This window comes from Dermacentor silvarum, chromosome 2, assembly GCF_013339745.2.
Source record: "Dermacentor silvarum isolate Dsil-2018 chromosome 2, BIME_Dsil_1.4, whole genome shotgun sequence".
Lineage (NCBI taxonomy): Eukaryota > Metazoa > Arthropoda > Arachnida > Ixodida > Ixodidae > Dermacentor > Dermacentor silvarum.
Window position 1 is genome coordinate 230,889,560 of NC_051155.1, and position 25,795 is coordinate 230,915,354.

Sequence of the window (25,795 nt, forward strand, 5' to 3'; positions counted from 1 at the left end):
CCCATCCCCCTCCCCACGTGTAGGGTAGCAAACTGGACAAAGTCTGGTTATAACCTCCCTGCATTTCCTTCCTCTCTATTCGGCTCTTTCTTTTCTTTACCTTCCTTTTCGCGTGTTTTCTTATTGTTCTACCACCCGCTTTCCGTCTAATCCTCCGTCTTGGGTATGTGCCATGGTCTGGGAATCATCATCATCAGCAGCAATGCACGTTCCCCGCTGAAGAAGAGAAGGAGGCGGAACATCCCACGCGAGCGCGTTGGCCGCTAAGCTGACGGCCGGATCATGCCAGCGCCGCACCTTGTGGACAGCTGCTACGCCTGGTTCATAGCAGCCATGTGTTCCTGGGTCCAGGTATGGGCCGCCATCATCTTCCGCAGCTCGGGCATCCTCCTTGTCGGTCTGGTGTCCAGCTTCCGCATCTCCCGCGAGCAGGCCGCTTGGCCCTTCGAAATCTGCACCACCATCAACTGTATGCAGGGTAAGAGCTTGTCCAGCGGGCTCGTACTACGCGAAACATTTAAAACACAACGCCCCGCGACTCGGAGTTGGTGTTTACCGAACTCGCGAGCACACCACGTACGGGACCTGATATGCGGGGTGCCGGCAGTGCAAGGAGCTTGCACGCATCAGATTGGTGATTGAATTATTAATGCGATAGCGTTAAGGGCCCCGTGAAGAGCCAGTCCTGTTCTATCTTCGTTCTAGGCACACACGCTTTAAATAACGTCACTTGACACACTGCTGCCGCTGGTTCGCGGTAATGCTGCACCGGATTCGTACGAACCTGCATAGTTAACGGGAAAGAATCGGTGGAATGTTGCGTTGCCTCCACCTCAGCTGTCAATTATATGGTGAGTGAATAAATCTTTCTTAATCCTACTTATTTTTCTTTACCACTGCACCTGGTAATTCTTCATTATGTATGTATGTATATATATATATATATATATATATATATATATATATATATATATATATATATATACCTAATTGTCGGTAAATGATACGTGGCCGTTGCGTAGAGGGGGCATTCACCTCGTCAAGCTGCTAAATTTAGTACTTCTTACTGAATGCTCCTTCCTTTCATGTAAAAAAAAATAAAGAAGGTTGCAATTGTGGAATTTTACGTCCCAATTTTATGGGGCTATGAAAGACGTGGTGAAGAGGAATATTATGAATTAACTTTGCGACCACATGCGTTTCCTCAACGCGAACTTATAAAATATTACTAAGTACAGATAGTTTTGCATTGCGCCCCGACGAAATGTGGTCGGGAATCGAACCCGCATCCTCGCGATCAGCAGAACTTCAAAGCCATAGAACCGCTGCGTCATGTGGCCTGCTTAATAATGCGTGCAGCCCGTTACCAGCACAAAATCGAACGGGACACAACGTAGACACTGATGCCACAAACGCTGTGTTTTGTGGCGCCAGCTTGTGGTGATGGGGCGAACTCTTTGTATCCCGTTCGCTTTTGAGTTTATAACATGTTTCACGGAACCGCCATGACAGCATTAGGTAGGCCCGCTTAAGCCCATCGGCTTGCCGGTATGCTGAAATAAAACCGCGCAATGTGTAAGACGAGTAAATAAGCAGAAATGTAAACTTTGTTTAGACATAAGAGCAGAGCAATCATATATATATATATATAACGGCGTCATTTAGAAAACAAAATCAGCAAACCGAATTGTCGCCTTATTTGTACGAAGTGCTCTTAATTACTCTGACACCCAATGTTTGTCAGTTGTCTCGGCCTGTTGCCGCTGGAGGAAAGGTAAGAGACTAGGGGAGAGCATGACGTGAGAAATGTCTGGGTCAGAAAAGGCTTCACTCTCGGGGGTATGCGGTCAATGAGCTTTACACAGCGGCTTACACTGCGGCTTGGAAGACAACTTTAAGCATAAATCGTGTCTTCTTCCAAGTGAGAAAAAGATTATGAAAGCAACGAAACGTTACTTTTTCTGCACCCTGCAGGCTTCACGGTCGGTGTTATGGTCAGATACTGGGACACCCGAGCGCTCAACATAGGAGCTACTCTCGTGGCTTCAGTCTGCGCCATTGCTTGCTTCATTTCGAATACGCCTACAGCCTACATAGTATTTATTGGCATCGGCTTCGGTAAGTTCACCTTGTAGAACAAAAACGTATAGTCACGCGTTATTTCTAGCTCTCTAGGACGTTTGCCTGCAAACAAGAGCGCATCCAAAACCCTATAATGTTGTCACCCGCCTGCTTTCTCCCATAACTATAACTGGTTGGTTGGCACGCTTTCAGCCCTATAGTCTTTCAATCGGGCACATCCCTCGAAAGGTCTAGGTTCATAACGTGTTAAGAAGCCCATTTTCGAAGAAAAAAAATGAGGTTATGTAAAGTGCAATTGCCACTGACAACCGAGTCGTTCATTCGCCCGCACCCATGCAATCCGCCTTTCATGGTATCTGGATGAACTGCACGAAGCAAGAACGTTTTGGTAAAATGAAGCCTTTATGGAACGAGCCTCAAAACAATTAAACATAAGTTAACAGACAAGGAAAGCCATTAAACACACTTGTCAAAGCTTAAACACTCAACAAGTTACACGCTACACGCACGCTATAAGTTACAAGTTTAGAACAATGGAAAGAACGATAGTAAGAAAGTCCTGTTTTATTTACAACCAGTTTGTCGAAGCCCCGTGGCGTTGACTCGACGTCGCTGACTCCAAACGCGTTGTGCTCGCCGACGGACGTTCCGCTGGTGACGGCCTTGCTCAGTGAACTCGGGAAAGGAGGCAGCTGTGCGCCCTAGTTTTCTGCGTCCTTGCTCGTGCTTCTCTGTTTGATTCACATTTAGAACGCAGCTCTTTGGCGCCCGTTGCTGTGGCAAGCACAGCGAAAGAGCGAACGTGGTGCGCAACGGGAGATGAAAAATGCGGCGAGAGCATGCAAAGAGATGGTGAGGAGGAGGGGGGTGCAGCGGAACCATGCGGCGGAAAGTGGGGGAGGGTATGGTGAAAGCGTGAGAAGAAAATAGTAGTGCCGCGTACGAGGGGCTTTGCGGCGACGATGGCTACGAGATGGCGCCAGAGTAGCGTGCGTCGTCTGTATGGGAACAAAGCGCTGCATGAGCGGAGGTTGTCTGCGGCGGCTGCTGTGAATCGCGCCCACGCGTCACCCACGCGCTTCCTCTCGCGATCTCCCGATTAGCGAGGCAGTCGCGCCACACTTTGTACCATTTGCATCGTGCCGCATGCGACAGATTGTCCGCGCCAGCCAATATATCGCGACATGAAAACGCGTATGCAACTGCGCTCAAATTTCGCATTAGGAAGTATCGTAATCGCCGGCTAATTTCTTTGGAGCAAAATAAGCAACACCCATCGCATGTGTGCAGTGGCGAAACCTTCAAGGCATGTCGAAGAATAATTGTGGCGTGTGTGTGTGTGTGTGTGTGTGTGTGTGTTTTTTTTTGTCGTCTCGGCGTTTGTTGCCCTCCATCATGTTTACATAGACAAGCAACGACGTTGATCACGGCCTAACCATGTTTGGAGTCAGTTTGTCCGCAGTGCAGCATGTGGGTTAAATACATTTAAGGTTAACATTGCCGTTTGCCGCTATTTTACCATGCTGATTTATCTAGGATGCACGACGGTACGAGTGCATCGTGTTGCGTGTCAAAGCTCCTGATACTTGCAAGGACTTATTTTGTTGGTTTTATGCGGCCCGTTAAATCGTCGCACCAGCTGTCACTCGGATCATGTGTTTCTGGATCTATTATATGCGTGCCTTCGCACTTTTTGAACTGTTGCTAAATGCTTCGTGCAGAACTGGCATTCCTTTTATCTTTTTTTTTTAAGTACGAGGTTTTCGCCTCGCCTCGTTTGTAACGAGCTTAAAGCACGTTGTGTTCTATCCGAATGATTACAGGCAAGTGCTTCTTTAACAGCTTTATTCTTTTCGCCGAGGACATCTCCGATAGTGTGGTTGCTTGAGGAAATGTGTTAGAATCGAGGTAGCTGAGGGGCAAGGATTACTGTTGGTTGCTGTATTTGGTATTGCTGTTCGAGCTTAGCTGAAAAATTCGCGTCATGTCTGTGAAATATTTGTTTCTTGACTCGTGACACCGTCTCATCCGCATTTAATTGCTTCTCAGTCGTTTAATCAACGTCGGCTGGAAGCTGGCGGCAGCAGTCAGCTTGAGCCATAAATCTTAGAGCATTCGTATAGTTCATGCTGCTGATCTAAAAATAATAATAATAATAAAAACCGAGTCGCGGATATCGGTCAACAGTATAGTGATTTTGAAATGTTTCCAATCTGATCTTCGCGTTACGGTTAGAGGATATCTGTCATTGCAGTGTAGGACAAGACGAAAACTTTACTTTGGATGGACGCATGCATTGTGACTTATACCGGCCCCGCTCAGGCGCCGGCACGGGCCTCATGGTGCCCACAAACGTGGTGGTGCTGCATCGCTACTTCGACAAGTACCGGACCTCGGCGAGCGGCCTGAGCTTCGCCGGCGCGGCGCTGAGCAGCATACTGCTGCCGCCACTCATCGGGAAGCTGTTGGACTTGTACGGCTTGCAGGGCACAATGCTCATCATAGGCGCGCTCGTGTTGAACACGATGGTTGGCGCCATCGCACTCCGCTCGTCGCCCACCTTCCCGCGACCGCCGTGCCACACCCTGTTAAACACAACGTTCACTACCACCAGACGCAGCAGCACCACATACAGCAGCGCCAGCAACGCCAGCAGTGGCCAAGGCACGGAGAACAAGAACTTCATCACCGAGCTCTTCACCTCTGACGTGCCGTTGTGGGAGAGCGGCATCGTCGTCTCCGCGCTGCCGCCGCGCTCGCATCAACCCCACCGGCGAAGACGCGGGGTGAGCAGCTTCAAACGACAGAGCGTTGAACAAGTTGGTTGAGAATCGTGTTACTGAACGAAACGTGTGTGTATATATAGACACAAGAGGAACGAAAAGGACGGCGTTCCTGCTGTCCTATTCGTTCCTTCATTGTTCTATAGAGGTGTGCGAATATTCGAAACTTCCGAATAGTGCATCGAATTGTGCCTTATTCGATTCGATCTTCGAATCGAATAGCCACTATTTTTCTAATAGTTTTCGAATATTGAAAGACATCAACTGTGCTCAATCAAACATAACATTAGAGCAAAAGTACGGTAATTTAGTACGATAGGCAAGGAGACAAAATCTCTCCAATGCTATTCACTGCATGCTAAGAAGTATTCAAGCTCTTAGACTGCGAAGGCTTAGGAGTGAGGATCAACGGCGAATATCTCGGCAAGCTTCGGTTTGCAGATGACATTGTCCTATTCAGCAACAATAGAGACGAGTTACAGCAAATGATTCAGGACCTTAATCGAGAAAGTATAAGAATTGGGTTGAAGATGGATATGCAGAAGACAAAGATAGTGTTCAATAGCCTGGCAAGGGAACAGGAATTCAGGATCGCCAGTCAGCCTCTAGAGTCTGCAAAGGAGTACGTTTATCTAGGTCAGTTACTCACAGGGGACCCTGATCACGAGAAATAAATTTACAGAAGAATAAAAATGGGTTGGAGTGCATACGGTAGGCATTGCCAAATCCTGACTGGGAGCTTAGCACTGTCGTTGAAAAGAAAAGTGTACAATCATTGCATTCTATTGGTGCTAACACATGGGGCAGAAACTTGGAGGTTAACAAAGAAGCTCAAGAACAAGGACCGCACAAAGAGCGATGGAACGAAAAATCTTAGGACTAACGTTAAGAGACAAGAAGAGAGCGGTGTGGATCACAGAACAAACGGCGATAGCCGATTATCTAGTTGACATTAAGCGGAAGAAATGGAGCTGGGCAGGCCATGTAATGCGTAGGATGGATAACCGGTGGACCATTAGGGTTACAGAATGGATAGCAAGAGAAGGGAAGCGCAGTCGAGGTCGGCAGAAAACCAGATGGGATGATGAAGTTAGGAAATTTGCAGGCGCAAGTTGGAATACGCTAGCGCAAGACAGGGGTAATTGGAGATCACAGAGAGAGGCCTTCGTCCTGCAGTGGACATAAAATATAGGCTGCTGCTGCTGCTGATGATGATGATGATGACGACGATAATTTCAACCCGGGGGCATGGTATAGACGTAAAGCATCCGAACTTGCATAGTTGAGCATGCATAGTTGAGCAGCTAGGCTATATAGAGCGCTCAGGGAGCCAGACATAACCGCAGTGGCGCACCGACGGGGGGGGGGGGGGGGGGGGGGGGGATTCGGGGGTTGTAACCCCCCCCCCCCCTGAGGCCGACTTACCCCCCCCCCCCTTTTGTTTAACCCATTTTCTTTCCTTACGCATTTGAGTGCTGCAACTAAGATGTAAGACGCGCAATCGTCTGCACACTCGCAGAAAGTGCATTTTTTGACAATTTCCCGTGAAGAAATCGAAATTAGTGCTGTTTAGATGGTATTGGCAAACTGTCAACCCCCCCCTGGCAGAGATCCTGGGTGCGCTACTGCATAATAACCGGCTATATTAGGAGCGACCATTCGCACTCCCCGAAGAGTGCAGTGTATGAAAAAAAAAAAAAAGCCGGCAGATTCCACGCCCTGTGGGAATCGTTGTTATGCGAAACAGTGTCCGGGAAGCCTACCAAGTTAATGAAACAATTAGAGCGCCAAGACGTAGGCGGCTGTTTCATGACCTACATGAAACACATGTAATGCCATTTTTGTCATGAGTCCTCAGGAGTTCCTTTAGCTACGCCTAAGAGACCGTAAGGCGAAAGCCTTAGTCATGCTCGTGACTTCAACCGTCAACCTTTAGCCTTTTCCTTCACTTAGTACCACATCCGAACCCATTCCATTGGCAAGAAATCATAAGCGTGAGATCGAGGCATATATAGACAGCAGTATGGGTTATAGACCAAAAGCGTGTATCTAATGCTCTGGTCGAAATAAGAGCAAGGAATGGAGTTTGACAGGTCATGTAAGGCGAAGAACAGTTAGACGGTGGTCTATATGGTCCTAAGCTTCCTTTTTCGAGTTTCTTCGTTATACTCCAAGTTCCAGTCGCATGACGTATAGATTTATACGGCGTGCCTCATAATCATATCGAGGTTTTGGCACCTAAAACTACAGAATTTTTTGCCATTCTCAAGGATAGTATTGGCAGAATATGTGATGGTTCATACTACTTACTCATACTATGAATAGCGTCCGCTCACTGGTAATCAGTCCACCAGTTGGCGCAATTATTGAGGCGAAAGCCTTATATGACTCATTGTACAATCGACCTTCAATGTCCTTGGGCGAAAACTTGTCAAGGACACGAAAGGCATAAACAACTACCATCATCTATGGCTCATACCCCCGTAAGCAAGCAAGATGGATGATAAAGCGAGTTAAGATGGATGTTAAGCAATTTAAGTGAATGGCTAAGCGAATTAAGAGGATGGAGAAGCGAATTAAGAGGATGACTAAGCGATGTAGACTAAGCGAATTAATAGTATGAGTAAGCGAATTAATAGGATGAGTAAGCGAATTAAGAGGAATGACTAAGCGAATTAAGGGGGATGTGTACGTCATGTGTCCGTCTTTAATCCATCGGCACTTGGGCTTTCGCCTTCAACTTGTCTTAGGGATGACATAAGAGACCCTGTGATTTTTTTTTCTTTGCATGGCACCCTCATTGCGGCTGCAGTATAGTTACATCTGCTGTACATAAGTTCCGCATGCCGATCGGCCGTCTAGGTCTCAGTGGCCAATACGACACAGTACTGCATGGTTTCTTTGTGACTAGTGCCTGTGGTGCCTTTGTTCACTGAACAACCTACTCCATGACAATTTGCGTCCTCAAAGAGTTATACCAGTGGGCGAAATTACGGCATCAGTTTTGGAACTGCGCACTATCTTTGCCATCAGAACGAGTGCCCGACACAAATGCTATAGTGATACCGGACGGCATCACGCAGATGTTCAGCTTCCTCCTGAACCCGATGTTCGTGCCACTGATGGTGACTGGCGCGGTGTATGGCTACGTGTTCAGTACGTACCTGATTACCATCGTGGACCACGCGGCGGGTGCGGCGAATGCCAGCCCCGAGCAAGGCGCCATACTAGTCTCGACCATGGCCATGGGCGACTTCTTTAGCCGCATCGGCGTCGGCTACATCACCGACCGACATTACATCACTCGCGAGTGGATGCTCATCATCAACTTCACCTTACAGGTATATCAGACGACGACAAATGCTTTAGAGAGAGAGAGAGAGAAAGAAAGAAAGGGAAAGAAAGACAAGGAGGTTAGCCAGTGTAAATACCGGCTGGCTACCCTGTGGTGGGGAAAGGGGTAAAGGGAATAAAAAGTGATAGAAGAAACAAATAAAAAAAAGTGAAGTATGAAAAATTCGCGCAATAACGCGACCCTACGCGCTACAACGTTCAAAGCCGGTCGCGCTATTCACAAGCCCTTAAGAACTTCAGCAGAGCCCTTAAGGCCTTGAGTGCCGAAGCCCGTCTAGACCAGTGTCCTAAAGCTTTTTCCTCCGTGAGGGGGCGATTGCCCAGTTTTTCAAGCGCAGTCGCGAGCACATGCTACATTGTAGCGGGAACAGTCACAGGGGAGGTGTTTGATTGTCTCCTCGCAGCCACAGTTGTTGCAAGCAAGGCTGTCAGCCATTCCAATGCGGAAGGAATATGCGTTCGTGAATGCCACGCCGAGCCACAGGCGGCATGGAAATGTTGCTTCCGCTCGTGGTAAACCTGGTGGAAAACGGAGTTGCAGACGTGGATCCAATCTGTGGAGGCGTGCATTGCTGAAATCACAAATGCTTTAGCTGAGCAATCGCAAATACGGGGAGGAGGAAGAGGTAATTGGAGTAGAAATATCGTGACTATCTCGCTCAGCAATGTACACTTCACCGCTGTGCTTCAACAGTGTCCGGGAGGAAAGGTCGTGGTGAAAAAAGGAGAAAGGAAAAAGGGTGAGAAGAGTAGAGTGCAGCGTATACGGCCAGCTCGATGGCGGGTTGAATTAAACCATGTACAGTACAAGTGAATGTTCGACCAGTGCTTTCTTTTTTTTTTTCTCGCAGACTTGCGCTTGACTTGGATTTACAAGTAAGTGGCTGTTCTGCTAATACTTGCTAAACCAGCCTCGCATAACTGTTACCACGAACTATGGCGTCACGGGGAGGCAGTGCAATAACTTCTACGGGTGTCATGGCTACTCGTATTACAGCGAAGCTGTTAGCCTCTCGGTTGTCGGCTTTTTTCGTGTCCTGTCCGCCAACAAAAACGATCATAATCAGCAATGAACCAGTCCCCCTAAGCAAGCAATAATGCGTTGGCTCATCCCCCTCGTAATGCAGAGGCTAGAGGCACTCAGCATAGTGAAGAAACAGTGCATACATTCATTGGAATCACACATACAACGGACAGCGTAAATTTCAATAAATAACAAGCTCAAAACAAGCATACAAACCATCAATAAAGCCCTGCATCAGCAGTTGTAGTGGTGGCTTTGCAACAGCTTCGCTGGACATCCACTTTCGCAGGGCCGGGATGGGGAGTAATCTCTCTCTCTCTCTCTCTCTCTCTATATATATATATATATATATATATATATATATATATATATATATATATATATAAACAACGTTTGTTCTATCGCGCTGCAGGGTGTGTGCTTTTTGCTGCTAGCCAATCTCGCTACCGTGGCGAACATGTTGGTGGTGGCGGTGCTGTTCGGCCTGAACAACGGTGGCACGATCGCATCGTTTCCCGTGCTCCTGGCCGACCACCTGGGCGACGAGCACCTGCCACTCACGTACGGCGTGCACCGGCTCATCATGGGTCTCAGCACGCTCACCAGGCCCATGCTCATCGGTGAGAGTGTAATGCGCAAACAGATGGGGCATCACAATCGCTGCGCGTGGTTTAATCCCTCCAACAGGCGACTCGCGTGGAGTAAGTGAGCAGCCAATAAAAACCATGGGAAGGAAAAATACTAATTGGGAGCATGACGCCAGGAAGCTAGTTCCCGGCAATCCTACCCCCTTCAGACGCCGCCCCTCCCTCCCTTCGGGACTAATCTGCGCGCAGGCTCTTGGGAAGCAAGCCCTCCAAGGTTGTTTAGTTCGTGGTAGCTCTTAGTGATGCCCTCAATCGTCACGATCGGCCCCTGGCCACCTACTCCACATAGATATGCTCCTACATCGACCGCCGTTCAGGTGCAAGCCGAATGCGCTAGACCCTTACAGTGCGGTCTGCAGCAGTAATTTTTATCCCTCCTTTTTTTTTAAGCGAAGCTTTTCTTTGCGAACCTCGCCGGGTTTCGTGGTCGTGGGTTCTACAGCCTGGCTATTCTCATGCCGAATAGACCAACCAATCACAGCGGAGTACGCGCGCCGCTGGGTTCCTTGCACCACCACCAGATGGCGCTCGCCTTCGCGCTACTACAAGCAGGCTAGGTGACTATTTGTCACCACCCCGTTTCAAAGGGGATGTCAATAAATCCTCAGCAACCGCGGCAGCGGCGGTGCCAGTCGTGCGGGGTAAATAACAGAAAGAACCAGAAAGCTCGCCTTCGCGCACCCGTGGCAGCGGCGGCGGCGGCACTGTCGTTAGCCTCTCTAGAATGCCCGAATAAAGTCTTCCGTGTCGTTTTGTGCGTACATTCAATAATACAATCTCGTGTTTCGACTATCTAGGTACATCGCACAAAGCTTCGCTGTATATAGATTCCAACTCGATGGATCTGCTTCCTTTATTGATTTATACCCCCGTCTTCCTGCGCGCTTGGCGTCTGTAAATTACCGCTTGCCTATCACATGGCAAGGGTTTATTTCCCATGAGCCTTTCCATTTTTTATGACTATATAGGCTTCAAAATTGTCCCTTGGTGTCTTTTTATTATCCCCAAAATCATGATTCCAAGGCAAACATCGCGCTAAGCGACAGCGCATAACTACGCAAGCTTTCTGCAACCAAGGAAGGATTGGCCCATCAGGCTGGAAAGCGCTGTGCTTGAGCTAAAACCAGATAAAAATTTACCACCGAGAGACTTAAGAAAAGGAAAGATTACTGTCTCTGCACCATGTCCTGAAGTAAAGCATTTCTCTTCCGCCCTTGACTTCTTCACTGGTAATTCAGTGCAGAGAGCATGCTGAACTCATTGTACGATGGTGCCTAACATAAGAGGTAACGGCCAAATTTACTTTCAAGAAGCCTCGGTCGTCACACGTATAGGTCGAATACAAGCGTTCACAAAACTCGGTACATGTCCGGGGACATGTACATGTACCGTCGGTACATGTCCCCATACATGTCCTCGTGGATATCTGCCGTCGGTACATGTCCATTAAACCTCATACTATATAAGGTGCCCCAGCTAACGCTATAGCCAAGCTGCTCAACGAAAAAAAAATTCAGAGCCCTTCCACTACCATGAAGGTAACGAAGGTGTGTAACTATGGTTGGTCTGTTATAGTGAATATTGCTATAGTGAATTTATCATCATCATCAGCCTATATTTATGTCCACTACAGGACGAAGGCCTCTCCCTGTGATCTCCAATTACCCCTGTCTTGCGCGAATTATAGTGAGTTTATATTTTATCATTATTGACTATATTGAGCCTCATCGGCGTGTTCGTCAAAGAGCAAGGACACCGGAGTCTTGTTTTCGCCCGGCGCCATGGCCAAATAGTGCGTTTGCTGTGCCAAGTCCGCCCCATCGTCATAGACCAGCGTATGAGCCACAGCGTTCATAGCCGCGGCACACTGCACGGCATCGTCAGGGTCATGGAAGATGTGGTTAAATGAGCGTCCGTCCCATAGCGAATCCAAGGGGCAACTGCTGATAACAGCGCTAGCGCGATCTCTACGTCACGAGACAAAGGGGCACTACGATTGGCAGGACGTGCCGCGGCCGAGTATCGCGACACTTGTGAAAGAGGCATCGGCGGTGGCGAGGGGCATAACAATGGGCCATCCATCATTCGTTTTGACACAGCCGGCGGGAAACCACCACGCATATGGCGTCAAACCTTCATGCACATGGAGCCGAAAAATCTTGATCTATTTCCGTTGCCGGATGCGATCTCCTGGAACCTAGCCTATAACAGCTTCGCTGTAAACAGATTAAAGATCACGGCGCGAGAGACAATTTTAAGACCTACGGTGTTCGATTGTCCGACCTCTGAAGACTGAACGCCGTAGGTCTTATAATCGTATCTTGCACCATGCTTTCTTAATCTTTTTTTTTTTTCGTTCAACAGCTTGGTTAACGTTAGCTGGTGCACGCGGTATAGGTTCGAACAAACAAGTATCTGTGGAGCAACCACTGACTGAAAACTAATACTGCGTTCCTCTTCACATTGCCCACAGATGAGAACTCATTATTGCACTCACTATACGGCGTGCCTCACAATCAGGTCGTGGTTTTGGCACGCAAAAACCCCAGAATTTAAATTTTACCTTAACATCCAAAACAGACCACACCTATGCTTCGAGGCGTGAACGAAGCACTGAAAAATTTGTTTGTCCATAGTACGAAGCAGTTAAGGCATAGCTGCCGCAATATTATGCGCAGTAAGCCTTGTACTGGTTCGTCTGGTGTCGGTTGAAGTAAAATTATCAGATGCACGCGAGCAATCTGTTTTCGAGAAGAAAACTTTCTTCAGTGTCGGCTCTAGTGCATGTCGTCTTATTCGCTTGTCGAGGTGCCGCTTCCTCCCAGTGAAATAGTGCATGGAAAGACGCGGCTTCTTTCAGTTTCCTATCCTGTATTTTGCTTCTCACTTTTCAGCTCGTTGCTGGCTTATAAGTCAGCTGCAGAGCGTGTCGTAAGCCATTCATAGTTATCCAGATGCATTATCCTTTTTTTTATTGTAGCATCGGCAGAAGCTCAATATTATGCGCAGTAAATATTACGCAATTTCATGCAGTATCGCTCGAGTACCAATGCGCGCGGAGCTACCTCCTGTAGAGAATAATAAAAGGAGCTTCATTTAATTATGGACGCAACCGGTGATGAAATGTAGGGACAGGACCATTTCTTATTGCTCTTGCCTATTCTGCATTTCACATTTTCGCGCTTGTTACAAGTACACAAACAGCAGAGCTTGACGTCATCCACTAATATCAGCCAGAGGCGTGCATGACCGCGCTCTGCAGGCGCAGTTTATTTACTTGCCTTAGCATCGGCGGAGTGCTAAAATTTATCTCTACCCTGACTGGATAACGGTTAAATTTCTAAATTTTGACAACGTTCACGAAAGTCGATGCCGGGAAGTAATGATCCTGTTAGGTCTGCGTGCACTATGGTGGGCCGGGTCGGATTATGTCATGACGAATCCGACTGCGAAGGGTGCATGGAAGTATTTTACAAAGAGCGTTACATGGCGCAAGTTCAATAATTGTGGGTTATGGACGGATGACTGGTCTTCCAGAGAATGATTAGTGCATCGTGGCCCAGATGAATGCCTTGCAAGCATACGTTGTACATGGTACACCAGGAAGCGAAAATCCGAGCCGCTACGCCACATTTATTCTAGCCTGCCACGTAGAACACTGTTGTAAATATTGTGAATGTTTTAAATAAAAACGTTTCTAAAGGGGAAAAAAAAAGTAGCTGAGAGGTGAAATTCTTCCGACTGCCACTCTGTGGGTGGCAGGAACCCCAATCCACTGAGAACCCTGCGCATTTTTTTTTTTTTCTTTATAAAATTCTGCGACGGTCATCGTCGGTCACGAAACCGACTAGGGGAGTGAAAAAAAGAATTCTGGGGTTTATGGGCCAGAGCCACGATTTCATTGGTATGAGGCACGCCGTATTAGGGGGCTACGGAATAATTTTGACCAACTGGGTTCTTTAACGCGCTTCAAATTTTGCACTCCGCCGCCATCGGAATGCGGCCGCCACGGCCGGGAGAGAACCCGTGACCTCGAGCTCAGCAGTACAAGGTGATAGCCACTGAGCACAGAAAAAAAAGGAAAAAAGTTAATAAATGTCTTTACATTTAGTACGAAACTTGTCGTCACGTGCCTTGGCTGACAATATATGTCGTCAAATATATTTTGGTGCGCCGTATTCCCGCTCATGACGTCGGCCGCCGTTATCTGCGCGGCAATTCACAAAACTTTTTTTTTTCATTTTTTTAAATTGCATTTGCACGAATCTCTCATTCCGCGCTGCGTTCGTCAGCTTAACACTGCTGACAGCAAAGTTTCATGAAGCGTCACTTTTTTTTTCTACGCTTAACATCACCGAACAATCCCTTTAATTTATGCGAGAATTAGGATACGATAGGGTCCGGTGAGGCTTCAGTGTCTATACCGCCGGAGCCTCTACTTTCAATTCAATTCGCAGGCCAATAACTGCGAAAACCTTGAAAGAAATAATGACGCGAGCACGGCCTTGAATTTCTAGCTAAAACTGAAACATTCGGCCACATGCGTGCCGTTCCAAGTTATTCGCAGAGGCGGCACAAAATGAGGCACATAGTGTACAACTTTGGATACATTTATTGTTTCAAACACCGTAGCTTAATCGGCAAAAAAAGTAATATGCGCTCGACACGAGTTAAGTAGCTTGTTGAAAGGTAACACATCTACGGGCTAAACGCGCCTTTACCAGCACAAGTAACAAACATGATAACAAATTAACAAAGCAACACAACATAACAAATAGTTTCGGAAAGTGGGCGCGTACATTTTTTTTTTTAGCAGGCTCGAATGTGGCAGCTCTGGAAGCAACACAAACGCATACACACACACACACACACACACACAAGGAAAGAAAGAAAGCGAATAAGTGCGATATGTATAGATTGCAAACCAAAGACTACTCGACACTTTATCTGCACTGAAATAAACCCACCGCACACTCCAAGCAAAATATTATGCGTGAATGTCAGAGGACAACTTAGTGCTGTTCTTCGGCACCGAATAATAAACAATGCACATGTAGCGAGCCTGCAAAACCCCAGGCACGACGTTACTTAAGTCGCTAGTATAACTCTTCTGGGCACAGCTCTTGAGGGCGTGCGAACAATGCAGCAGGAGCACTGAGAGGCCCATTTGATGTTTTTCAGGCTACTTCAAGGACAAGAACGACTCGTACAACGGCCTCTTCTATCTGGTAGCCGCCGCTTGCCTCTTCGTGTCGATCCTCTGGTGCCTCATCCAAGCGGCCGACTTCATCAAGGCGCACATCCTAGGAAGGCCCATGCACCAAAACGCCGTCGTCATACCCGCCTGAGCAACTTCTTTTATCGTTTCTTTTTTCTCGCTTCTATCTTATAGATTATCGTGTTTAAATTTTTCTGCGCCTTTTTATATTCTATCGAGAGCAACATCTCTAGTTTTACATCAGCGCGTACTTTTTTTCCCTTATATTCATACATTTCGATGCCTCTGCATTGTGTGGACTTTTCTCCATTTTTTTTTTGTTTTTCTTTTTTTTAATCGCGTCTGGGACGTATGCGTGCCAATAGTACGTCTTTGTTACGAGTTGACAATCCCGTTGTTGGACGAACTGCACTATTTAATTTACCTATCCCTACGCGGCATTGTGCTAACTCCTCGCAACGTACGGGAATATTGCGTGTTCTCTGATGACGCCATTGCTTTGAAGACGAATCGATTTCACATATTTCACAACTGGTTCCGGTGACTGAAGATCCAAGGTGTGCAACTGCGTAAAATACGTGAGAATTTCGTCTTTGTGGTAGTTCTAGCGGATGTCCCCACAGGTCTTTCTGGGAACCGTCTTCATGAACACTGAAAAAAACGGGAAAGAAAGAATTGAGCTGAAGTCGACAGTGTGGGAAGCAGCTATAGCGCAGTGCACGTTCGCTTACCGATGTCATCATCGTCGTTCTCCAAGGAGCTCATCCTCTTGTAAAGCTGAGGACCCCTGCGTTCCCAAAGAACAGCTGTCAACAAGCTCACTCTTCCCAGCGTGCGAAAGGAACACTGCGGAGTTCAATGACCTCGTTTGATCACATTGTGCATGCAACTTGTAGCTGCAGCGCATCGCGGAAAGCGTCCATAGCGTTTTGTGCTATGCGATTCCACAGCGAAGCCACTAATGTGGTTCTTATGCAGATACTTGTTCATTGATCGTAATTTTAAGAAAAAGAAAGCATAGCAAATACATATGGGCTTTTTTTTTCTTGGATAACGTACAACAATCACACTTACAAAGCACATGCCAAGCGCCTGACGGCGAAATCAATTGCTCCAAAACACATTGGCAGTATTACACGGCTGTACAGTCAGCCGCAAAAGTTTACGCGACACGAGAGCCTAGGCACAGGGCCTCTAATTCGAGATAAAAGTGGTGGGGGAAAAAACGAAACTATAGTATGCATTTGGGTAACCCATCTACTCGTCTAGTCTTTTTTTTTTTCCGGTGTCGGAGCCAGCTGTGGAAGAAGACGACGACGCCGACGAACGCGCGAGCAGTCTCTGCACGAGCTTGTCTCTGCGCGAGGCGAGCTCGCATGACTTTCTGTACCGTACGCCGCGTTTTCAAGGCCACCGACTGATTAGGCATTTAAAGCTTTCGCCTTGAAAACTTTCCACTCGGTTCATAACGTAAAATCGGCGCAAAGCACCGTAGAGTGAGAACAAAACGATGTTCCGTTAAAGGAAGGAACTACACCTAAAAACCGAACACGTATTTTCTTCCCACACTTCGGTGATTTGCGCTGCTTTAACGTTACGCTTTTACGTTGAAGTCGCTACCCTGATTGCCCCTCTGGTCAATATGCTATGTTATACCCTAAATGCATGGCGATATATTTTTGAAACCATAACAAAGAAAATGGCAGAGAGGTCGGCCTGGCGTTGACTCCTCTAGCCTGCTTCTCTGCGCTGGAGTAGAGGAGAGGGGAGAGAAAGACCACTTACGTTCCTTTCTTCTTGCGGCAGACGACGAAGACTGCGAGTCCTAGTGCAGTGATGATTACCGAGCACACGATGGCCCCTATCAGGTAGCTGTCGGCCATAACAGCGTCTGCGCAGAGAACACCGACAGCGCCACTGAAAAACCGCTGCTTATCGAGAAGGCGGCCAATGCATTCTCTGTCGCTTTCTGCAGAGAGTTTCTCACTACTTTCTGTGATATCGCTCTCAGCGCGCCTTGGTAAGCTAAGCCTTATCCCTTGCAGTCAAGGTGTACACAATTGCATACGCGAATAGTTGTTTTGCATTTGTGTTCAGATGTGGCAAGGAATAAATCGCTGGCCGTCGAGCTTTGGGTAAATTCAACCATCTGCTCGTCTATCCATCTGTATTTCTGTCGTCACCTCTGGAGTACCTCAAGGCAGTGTACTAGAACCTCTAGTATTTTTAGTTTTCATCAATGACTTGCCGAATAATATATCTTCTTGCGTGCGATTATTTGCCGACGACTTCGTTTTATACCGTGCGATTAACTGCGCCGCTGACCACTTGGCACTCCAAAATGATCTTCACTCCAAAATGATCTTGAATGTATCAGTGATTGGTGTGCTAAATGGCTCATGGCCCTGAGCTTTCCAAAATGCAAGGTAATGTCCTCTCGAAAAACTGTTCACTCTCACTTTTCGTATCATTTTGATACTAACATAGTTGACTACACCAAAGAATACAAGTACTTAGGCGTCTTTTTCACGCACAATCTCTCGTGTACTTGTCACATCACTTCGATTTCAGCGAACGCTTCCAGGTCATTATGATTTCTACGTCAAAACGAGCTGCGCCTTCCCCACTACGGAAACTAGCTCATTTAACTCTAGTCCGACCGCAAATTGAGTACGCCTCTTCCATATGTAAACCGCATCAAAAATATCTCGTCGACCTGGAAGGCATCCAGAATAGAGCAAGCCGTTTTATTACAAGCAACTACAGCAATCTGTCAAGCGTAACCAAAATAAAACTCGACCTTTTTTTGCAACCACTATCTACTCGCCGTGACATTGCTCTGCTATTTTTGTTTCAGATTCATTCACGCGGTTGGTCTGTCATTACCAAACCTGAAAAAAAAAAACATCCTCAACGTCACAACGGCTGCATAGTACATTTAGTTACACCCGAGTTTATGGCAATACATAACCATTTAGCTTTGCCTCATGTGATACGTTTATGGAACGCTCTGTCAGACGACATTGCCTCCCACTCAAAACACAGTGTATTTAGCGACCTTCTATTCGAACTTTTTTTTTTTTTTTTTTGTCGCTTCAGCCATTTCTGCTTTCTTGTCTCGCCTGAATTTTTTACGCGCTTATTTCATTGATCATTTGGATTATGAACCAAGTGGTTTCAATGCTGAGTACTGCTACACAAGACTACTTTGCTAAAAGCACGACCATGTTTGACAGGATGTTCGACCGTAACAGTTTGACGTGCCATGCTCCGTCAGCAATGAGAAAATAATAGAGATTTTCTTTCTTTCTCGTATACGCGCTGCCAAAAACATGTGCATGTGATACGAGTCAGAGATACCATTATATTTATTTTAAAAATAAGAAAGCGCGACATGACTGTGCACTAAGTTGGTATCTAAATTAGGAGGACTCGCAATTAAGGCATCATGCTACCACCTTGACTTTCTTCCAGTAGAGTCTGTAGCGCTTTAGAATAAAAATGTGCAACTTTTACACATTTCTCACGGTCAATCAGAATTCGTGACTTAAGGGGATAGTGGCACGATGCTTGTTCCAGTGAGGCGTCACACAGGGCATTAGTTCGAAAAAAAAAAAAAAAGTCGAAGCAGACAGCCAGCAGGCCACCGTTGCATCACCATTCCAGCATTAAATCAGGCTTGGGCGAGCTGCATGGCCGTTACATTGCGTTACGAGAACTCATTCGGATTTTCTATTTTGACACGCGGAAAAACAGGCGACCTTTCTCTGGAATCCCTCGCTCTCATATAGGTGCGCCCCCTAAGCGGATTATTTAAATATACAGTGACAACAACCACACGCTTCAGTTTTGCTATACCTTCGCCACAAAACTAGCTGCATGTGCTTGCTACTACGAGTAGCTCTGCATTCAGATTACTGGCAATAATCTCCATATGCAAATGTGGCGCGTCTGGGAGCATCTCGATGCTTGCGTGCAGCCATCCGCACCTCCTTCCGGCGAATCTGTTAAAGCTAGCTTCCCCACAATAAGAGTGCTTTTAGGGAGAAGCCCGCTTCTGCATTTCCTTTCGCCTTAAATTTGACAGTTTGCTTATTCGAAGTTATTAATATGTGCATGTACAGTCGAGTGCAAAAGTCTAGAGACCACGCGAGCGGCGTCGAATGTGCATCGCTTCGCCGTCTGACGGCTGCGCGCCTAAGTTCGAGAACGGCGTACTGCGCACGCGCGTCCTTTTTTATCTGCCAGCCTGCTCGTTCGCTCGTTTCAACCGCGCGCGCACCGGAACGCGGGAGAGAGCGCAAGGTGACACTTCTGCAGTCGCCGTGGAAGCGCCCGAGCTATAGATGATATCGTGGCGAAACTACATCATTTGTACTGCCAGGGCTCAAAGCGCGCCGCTGTCTACGCTTTGCTTCTAGGCGCTCTGCGGTGCGGCAAAAATGCTTTGCTTAAGTCACTTTTTTCTAAAATCGAATTATTTGGTAAGCTCAGCCAGCAGCGATGTCTTTTGCGCTCTACTTTCGGGGAACTTACGCATGATGCGTAAGCATCATGCGTCGATCGGCATGATGTATTTGTGGTACTCAGTCCAAATATCGTGCGCCCACACACATGCGTGAAACCACCGAATATCATGCAGATGGAGAGAAGAGCCAGAGGCGAGAACGGATAATAATCGCAGCATGCTGGCAGATAAAAAAGGAGGCGCGTGCGCAGTACGCGCTCTGGAACTTATATAGGCGCGCAGCCGTCAGAGAGCGCAGCGATGCACATTCGATGCCACTCAAGTGGTCTCTAGACTTTTGCACTCGACTGTACGGTAAGCGTCGTTATAATTCAAATTAACCGAGGCAGGTCAACCGCAGCCGAACCTGGGAAGTCTCAATTTCGTGACCGATGTTCGGCCGATATCGAAATCGGGGCTTCAGGTATGTGCGTTACCTCAGCGACACAGCGCTCGGTGCGTGCAATGTGCGGTCACGTGTCGAACAGGACGCGGCGTCCGTGGTAAACGGGAATACACGTGAAAACGCTCGCGACCTTCTGTTAAACACGCCACTGATACCAAATACGTTCAGCAGGCATGGTCGACCACTGTAAGCTAAGCAGCAGTCACCAGCTACTACTACTACTACTACTACTACTACTACTACTACTACTACTACTACTACTACTATTATTATTATTATTATTATTATTATTATTATTATTATTATTATTATTATTATTATTATTATTATTATTATTATTTCGGCATAGCAGCAAAGGACAGAATCGAAGTAGCATATAAAGTTAATAATGAAACCCGACTCCTCCAGGCACTTTAACTCTGCTGCATGTTTATCTTCGCACTAGGAGACGCTCGTGCTTTGCAAGACTACATGCGTCCGAGCCTTTTTTTTTTTTCAGATTTATTTTGCTCATGCACGAAGTAGCTAGAAATATCCTCCTCCTCACCTTCCTCCTACTCAAGGAAAGTATACGGAATCGAGTAAAAGCCAGGCGAATAAGAAAAGGCTGAGCCTACTATACTGCAGAGCACGTGTAGCCGCATGGAGCTGAACTCATGATACCAGCTTTCTTAGATACCAGTGGTGATGGGTGCCGAGCTGTCCGTGTACAGCGAGCACACGTACCGATGCACCAGCTTTCTTAGATACCAGTGATAATGGGTGCCGAGCTGTCCGTGTACAGCGAGCACACGTACCGATGCTGTCGGTGACGGTGACTAGCTTAGTGGTGAGTGGGCCGGGAACCTTGTTGCCCTGGCTGTCCATTCGGAAAGGCACCACGCTGACGTTGTAGTCGCTGTCAGCGTGCAGGTTGTGGATAATGAGGCGCGTGGCCGTGACAGTCTTCTCGGAGCAGCGATGGTTCTGGCACCAGGCGACCACGTAGCCCACAACGCCGGGCGCAGGGGACTCCCAGTTGACCTCCACCGAGTCGGCGCTCACCATGCGCACGTCCAGGGCTCGAAGCGCGGGTGGCGCTGCGTTCACGAGATGCTGGTGTAGCAAATATAGACACTGGAAGACGTCGCTTCAACGAAGCGGCATGGACAGTGAAAGACGCGTGTTCATTACATTTGCGTTGTACAAGTAGGAACAGACTCCAATATTGTTCTTTTTTCATTTCATCAATCAACTGTTATGAGCAGCGCATTGTCTGAAATTGGTGCTCTTAGTGATTGGAAAATACTGCTTTATGATGTTGTCTCTTCTAAATGTGCATGATGTATGTGAAATATTCCATTACATTTTTGTTGTTTTCTGCACATGGATGTAATTAATTATAGCGCATATGGTTATTTGCCAGGAGGGAAAGTTGTGGGTGACTGCTGGCCGGTTATATTCTCTGTGCATACATGTACTCCTTCACGCACAAGAGCATCACAAGATGTCGCCACTAGAGCAGCTGCTCGCATCCAGGCCTTTCGGTACTTTAGCATGGACGTCGTGGCGGTTTCAAACGTGCTCCTGAGACAAAATAACGACAACACAGCAGCGCGAACAATCAACAGGGCACTTAATGCGCCTTTTATACACCAGTACGAGCTAGCCAAATTACAACTAAATGGAACATGCCGATGGCCACTGACGGATCGAGAAAGACCGACTCGCAGCGAATGGCGGCGCGTTCGAACGATCATGTTCGTCGATCCCAATGCCCCCCTCCGAAGTCTTTCGCGGGACAGTTTCGCGAAGCGTGCCGACGGGCGCGCGAAACGTGCGCGCACTAGTATCAGACCACTAAGGCCATATCTCGTACTACTATGCAACTTACCGACGACCGGCGGCACAAAGCTACGCGGGGAACCGGATTACAGGAGACGCGAGAGCCATGCGAGGAAACAACATCAGGAAACGCGAGAGAGTCGGGCGTCCCCACAAAGTTTTGCTGCGAGCAGTTATTGCAGCTGAAACCATATTACATCATTAGTGCACTTGGAGCCTGCGTCCTTTTGTGGCCCTGGGTGAGGCCAAAATGTGGCGCGGGCGGCCGCCGTACAGAGTATTTGTACCGCTGGCTGGTATCACAGCGTATGGTGCGTTTATTCAAAAAAAAAAAATGGCAGCCGATCCACGAAGTGAATGCTGATGATGGAGCGAAGCTCCTTGGACGATTACGGCTGCTGCTCGAGCTTTCGCTTCGGGGTCTTGCTGCCGTTGCCGGCGTGCTGCTACTTCTCGTGCTCGTAGCTCGGGGTTAGGTTGCATCTCGGGGTTAGGGTTAGGCCGCATCTCGTTCTCGAAGTGTAGGATAAGAGTCACGACGTTTGCGCTTACGTTCGCGCTCCTCCATACTGCAGTGCTAAATGTAGCGGCGCAGCGCCGGCGCAACACCTGTGCGCGGTCGGTATGCGCGCTGCGTGCGCGACGGGGAGCTACGACGACGACGGCAACAACGTACATCGTGAGAGCCTAAGGAGCTTTGCTCCTAAACAGAACGCGCAAGCTTTCCGAGTTGTAGAAGCATCGAATGGCTTATGAGGGCGCGGAGCTTATTGGTGTGCAGAGCAAGAGGCCTCGAATGAGTCGAGATTCTTCGATATTTAGCTCTATATATCACTCCAAAAACCGGTAGTCACAGAGGAAATTAACTGTACAGAACAATGCTTTTACGCGTTACAAAAAAAAAGTGCGCAGCAAAAGAAAGTATCATAACATTCTTCATTGCACGCTTACCACTCAAGTATTGCTGGATAGCGGTTTAGTCGTCAATCAATTAAGTCCTTTATGTACACCCGGCCAAAAACGTTTACGGACCACGTAATCTCATAAAACGTTCAATTCCTGAGCAGCCTGTAGCAGTAGCCAGTAAAACTGTATAGGACAATGTTCTTAGCATATTCTAGTCGAGGCCCGAAATGCTATTACCAGGCTGCGCTGTGAGGCTGCGGAGATATTCAGCTTTTTCTCGGATTTCATGGTCCGTAATATTTTTTGGCCGGGTATACCCTCTTATATAGTTATAGGTGTCTTGCGTAAGTTTCGTTGATATACGATGTATAGTTATGAAAGTGGCACCAGAAGGTGCTCAGCGTAAATAACTCCTCCAAACCACATATGCATGGCGTACCGAAGGACAGTTCAGAAACGTCGCAATTTTCTCGACTAGTCACGTCATATAGATTAGCACATAAGGCGCACAAGTACTGTAGGCCAAGTCGAGCATAATTACGCGCATAAATGTATGCGAACAGCTCAAGAAACAACTGAACAAGAACACACACCGAATACCGCATCATTTCGTAAATGTGATGACGCGAACAGGGGGCCAACGACCTGAGTTTTGGGCACTTATACTCGTTGAAGAACAATAACGCGCCAGGTGCAGCAGTTGCTGCGCCTCTACTCAACTAGCTCGACAGAATACTTCGACGCGTATACTCAAGCAAGCGCTACCAAACAGTATATATGTCAGCCTTACAATTACAAATGATTGGATAAATGCTTGTTTGGTACTTAAACGGTACAGTAGCCGTCTACAAAGTCGAGGCGAGCTCCCTTGTCCGGCGGCTCTGAAGCGCTCTGTTCTGTGTTTGCGGCCGTGCACGCGGTCATCGCGCAGCCGGCTTTTGCGAACACAAGGCTCTCAAAAAATTAAAGTCTGGGCTTTTACGCGCCAAAACTACGACATGATTATGAGGCACGACATAGTGGGACACCTAAATAATTTTGACCAGCAGGGGTTCTTTAACGTGCACCCAATGCACGGTAAACGGGCCTTCTTGCGCTTGATCGCCATAGAAATGCGGCCGCCATGTCCCGCGCCCTCGGGATTAGCAGCGCAACGCCAAATCCGCCACCACGGCGGGTGCGAACACAAGGCCACTCATACCGGCGTGCCCACGTGATCCAATATGGACACGTATATGTCTCGGCTACGTTATGCTGAGGCTGCATTTCCGCATCTATGACCGTGAGTAACGCTACTCACTGAATGTATAAAGTGGTTGCAAACGCGAAACAGCAAAAGCGCATTCGTTCGTGTACCTTCCGGCAGGGTCTCGACGGTGATGGTCTCGGGACTGCTCTCGACCCACTGGTGGCGGTTGGCCTGCAGGTTGTAGGCGCTCACGGCGACCACGTACGTCGACTCCGGGAGGAGCGGGCCGACGGTGGCGCGCGTATCCCTCGCAGACTTCAGCGTGTGGCACTCGGAGTGGTTGGTTAGTTTCGCCATCCAGGCGGCGTAGTTCGCGTCGTTGTGGCCACCGCTGCTCTGGTTGCACCAATGCACGACGTAGCCGTCCAAGGGTCCATTGGACTTAAGCGGCGCGCTCCAGCTCACCACCACGGTGTTCTTAGAGCTGCTAACCACACGCAAGTTCTGGACCTTGGAAGGGGCTGCGCGCGCCGAGATACACAGGGGAGTTTTAGAAGCATCGGACCAAAATTAGCGGAAGATATTGTTTCTGCATGGAAAAAGAAGGCAATCGGAGTGTGGATCCCGTGTACGCACATTGTCACTGAACACATACTCATGGGTTATATACAGGGCGTTTCAGCGAACATTTTCAAAACTTTTTAAAGGTTGCCTGAGGCAGATAGCACAATTCTAGTTCAGGAGCTGGTCTACTCGAAGAGGCGGATATTCCTTACACAAAACATTGAAATGCGTAATCGACCAATTAACTAAAATTCACTAAGTATTTCAAAACTGATTACCTTATGGCCCATATTTCAATTTACAAATTCTAGCCGTGGAGTTCGCAAGGCGGGTCCATTTGGTACGAATTCTCAGGATAACAGCAGTTTCGAGATATTAAATCCCCAAATTTTGCGGAGAAATACATTGGTGTTCCAGTTACTTTTTGCTTCAATGCATAAAACGACATTTTGTTCAGAAAGTAACTAGAACGCCAATGCATTTCTCCGCAAAGTTCGGGAAATAATATTTCGAAACTGCCGTCATTCTGAGAATTCGTTCCAAGTGGATCCGCCTTCCGAACTCCACGGCTAGAATTTGTAAATTGCAATATGGGCCATAATGTAATTAGTTTTAAAATAATTAGTGAATTTTTGCTAATTAGTCGATTATGCATTTCAATTTTTTTGTGTAAGTAATGTCCGCCTCTTCGAGTAGACCAGCTCATGAACTAGAATTTTGCTATCTGCCACAGGCAACATTTAAGAATTTTTGAAAGTGTTCCCTGAAACACCCTGTAATTAAAGTCGTAAGAAGCACCAAGCGCACGTACAAAAACAAACATTTGATTGGATGTTTCGGCCGAGGGACTGCTTCGGCCGGGGACTGTTTCGGCCGGAAAGACAGCATGAGCAGAGGAGATACGAGCTTTGAGTAAATGACAGGAGAAAGCAGATAAGCGTCATCATGAAAGGGAGGGGGGAGGGGATGTTAAGAACGGCCTTATATAGACAGCCAGAAGAACCCATCTACTGCTGTAAAATTCAACGCAGATATGCTCAGGCAAAACGAAGAAGTTATGTGACTATTCATGTAGAGAGAATAAGACGCCGATTATTCGAGTGACGCTAGAAGCCCGAAGCCATAAAGAAGAGGACGATTGCATTATGTTATCTTTTTTAGAACACGTATACATTGAGCATGCATTGTCAAAGCTCGTGTGTCGGCACGATGTTCGCCATCGCCAGGTGCACGTTACGTCAAAAGTAAGCAGGCCGCTGCCACGACATTCGTGACGTTTCGCGCGGAACTT

At 47.5% G+C, this 25,795-nt stretch overlaps 2 protein-coding genes across 3 annotated transcripts in view; one reads left to right on the forward strand and one right to left on the reverse strand.

Annotated features, from left to right (window-relative positions):
* The first annotated feature begins 282 nt into the window (after positions 1-282).
* On the forward strand, positions 283-9,082 carry LOC119440743 (monocarboxylate transporter 14). The gene is made up of 5 exons (XM_037705625.1): positions 283-478; positions 1,975-2,118; positions 4,405-4,809; positions 7,899-8,206; positions 9,071-9,082. The coding sequence occupies exons 1-5, from the start codon at positions 283-285 to the stop codon at positions 9,080-9,082; spliced, it is 1,065 nt and encodes a 354-aa protein (XP_037561553.1).
* A 5,402-nt stretch (positions 9,083-14,484) lies between these two features.
* LOC119442851 (phosphatidylinositol phosphatase PTPRQ) overlaps positions 14,485-25,795 on the reverse strand; it is a 30,303-nt gene continuing 18,992 nt past the window's right edge. For both annotated transcript variants that reach the window (XM_037707897.2, XM_037707896.2), the window contains 5 exons: positions 24,108-24,461; positions 20,819-21,100; positions 16,894-16,999; positions 15,840-15,895; positions 14,485-15,759 (listed from right to left, as the gene is read on the reverse strand). In XM_037707897.2, the coding sequence (XP_037563825.1) occupies positions 15,713-15,759; positions 15,840-15,895; positions 16,894-16,999; positions 20,819-21,100; positions 24,108-24,461 (845 nt within the window). In that variant the 3' untranslated portion in view covers positions 14,485-15,712. The remainder of the gene's footprint in view (positions 15,760-15,839; positions 15,896-16,893; positions 17,000-20,818; positions 21,101-24,107; positions 24,462-25,795) is intronic.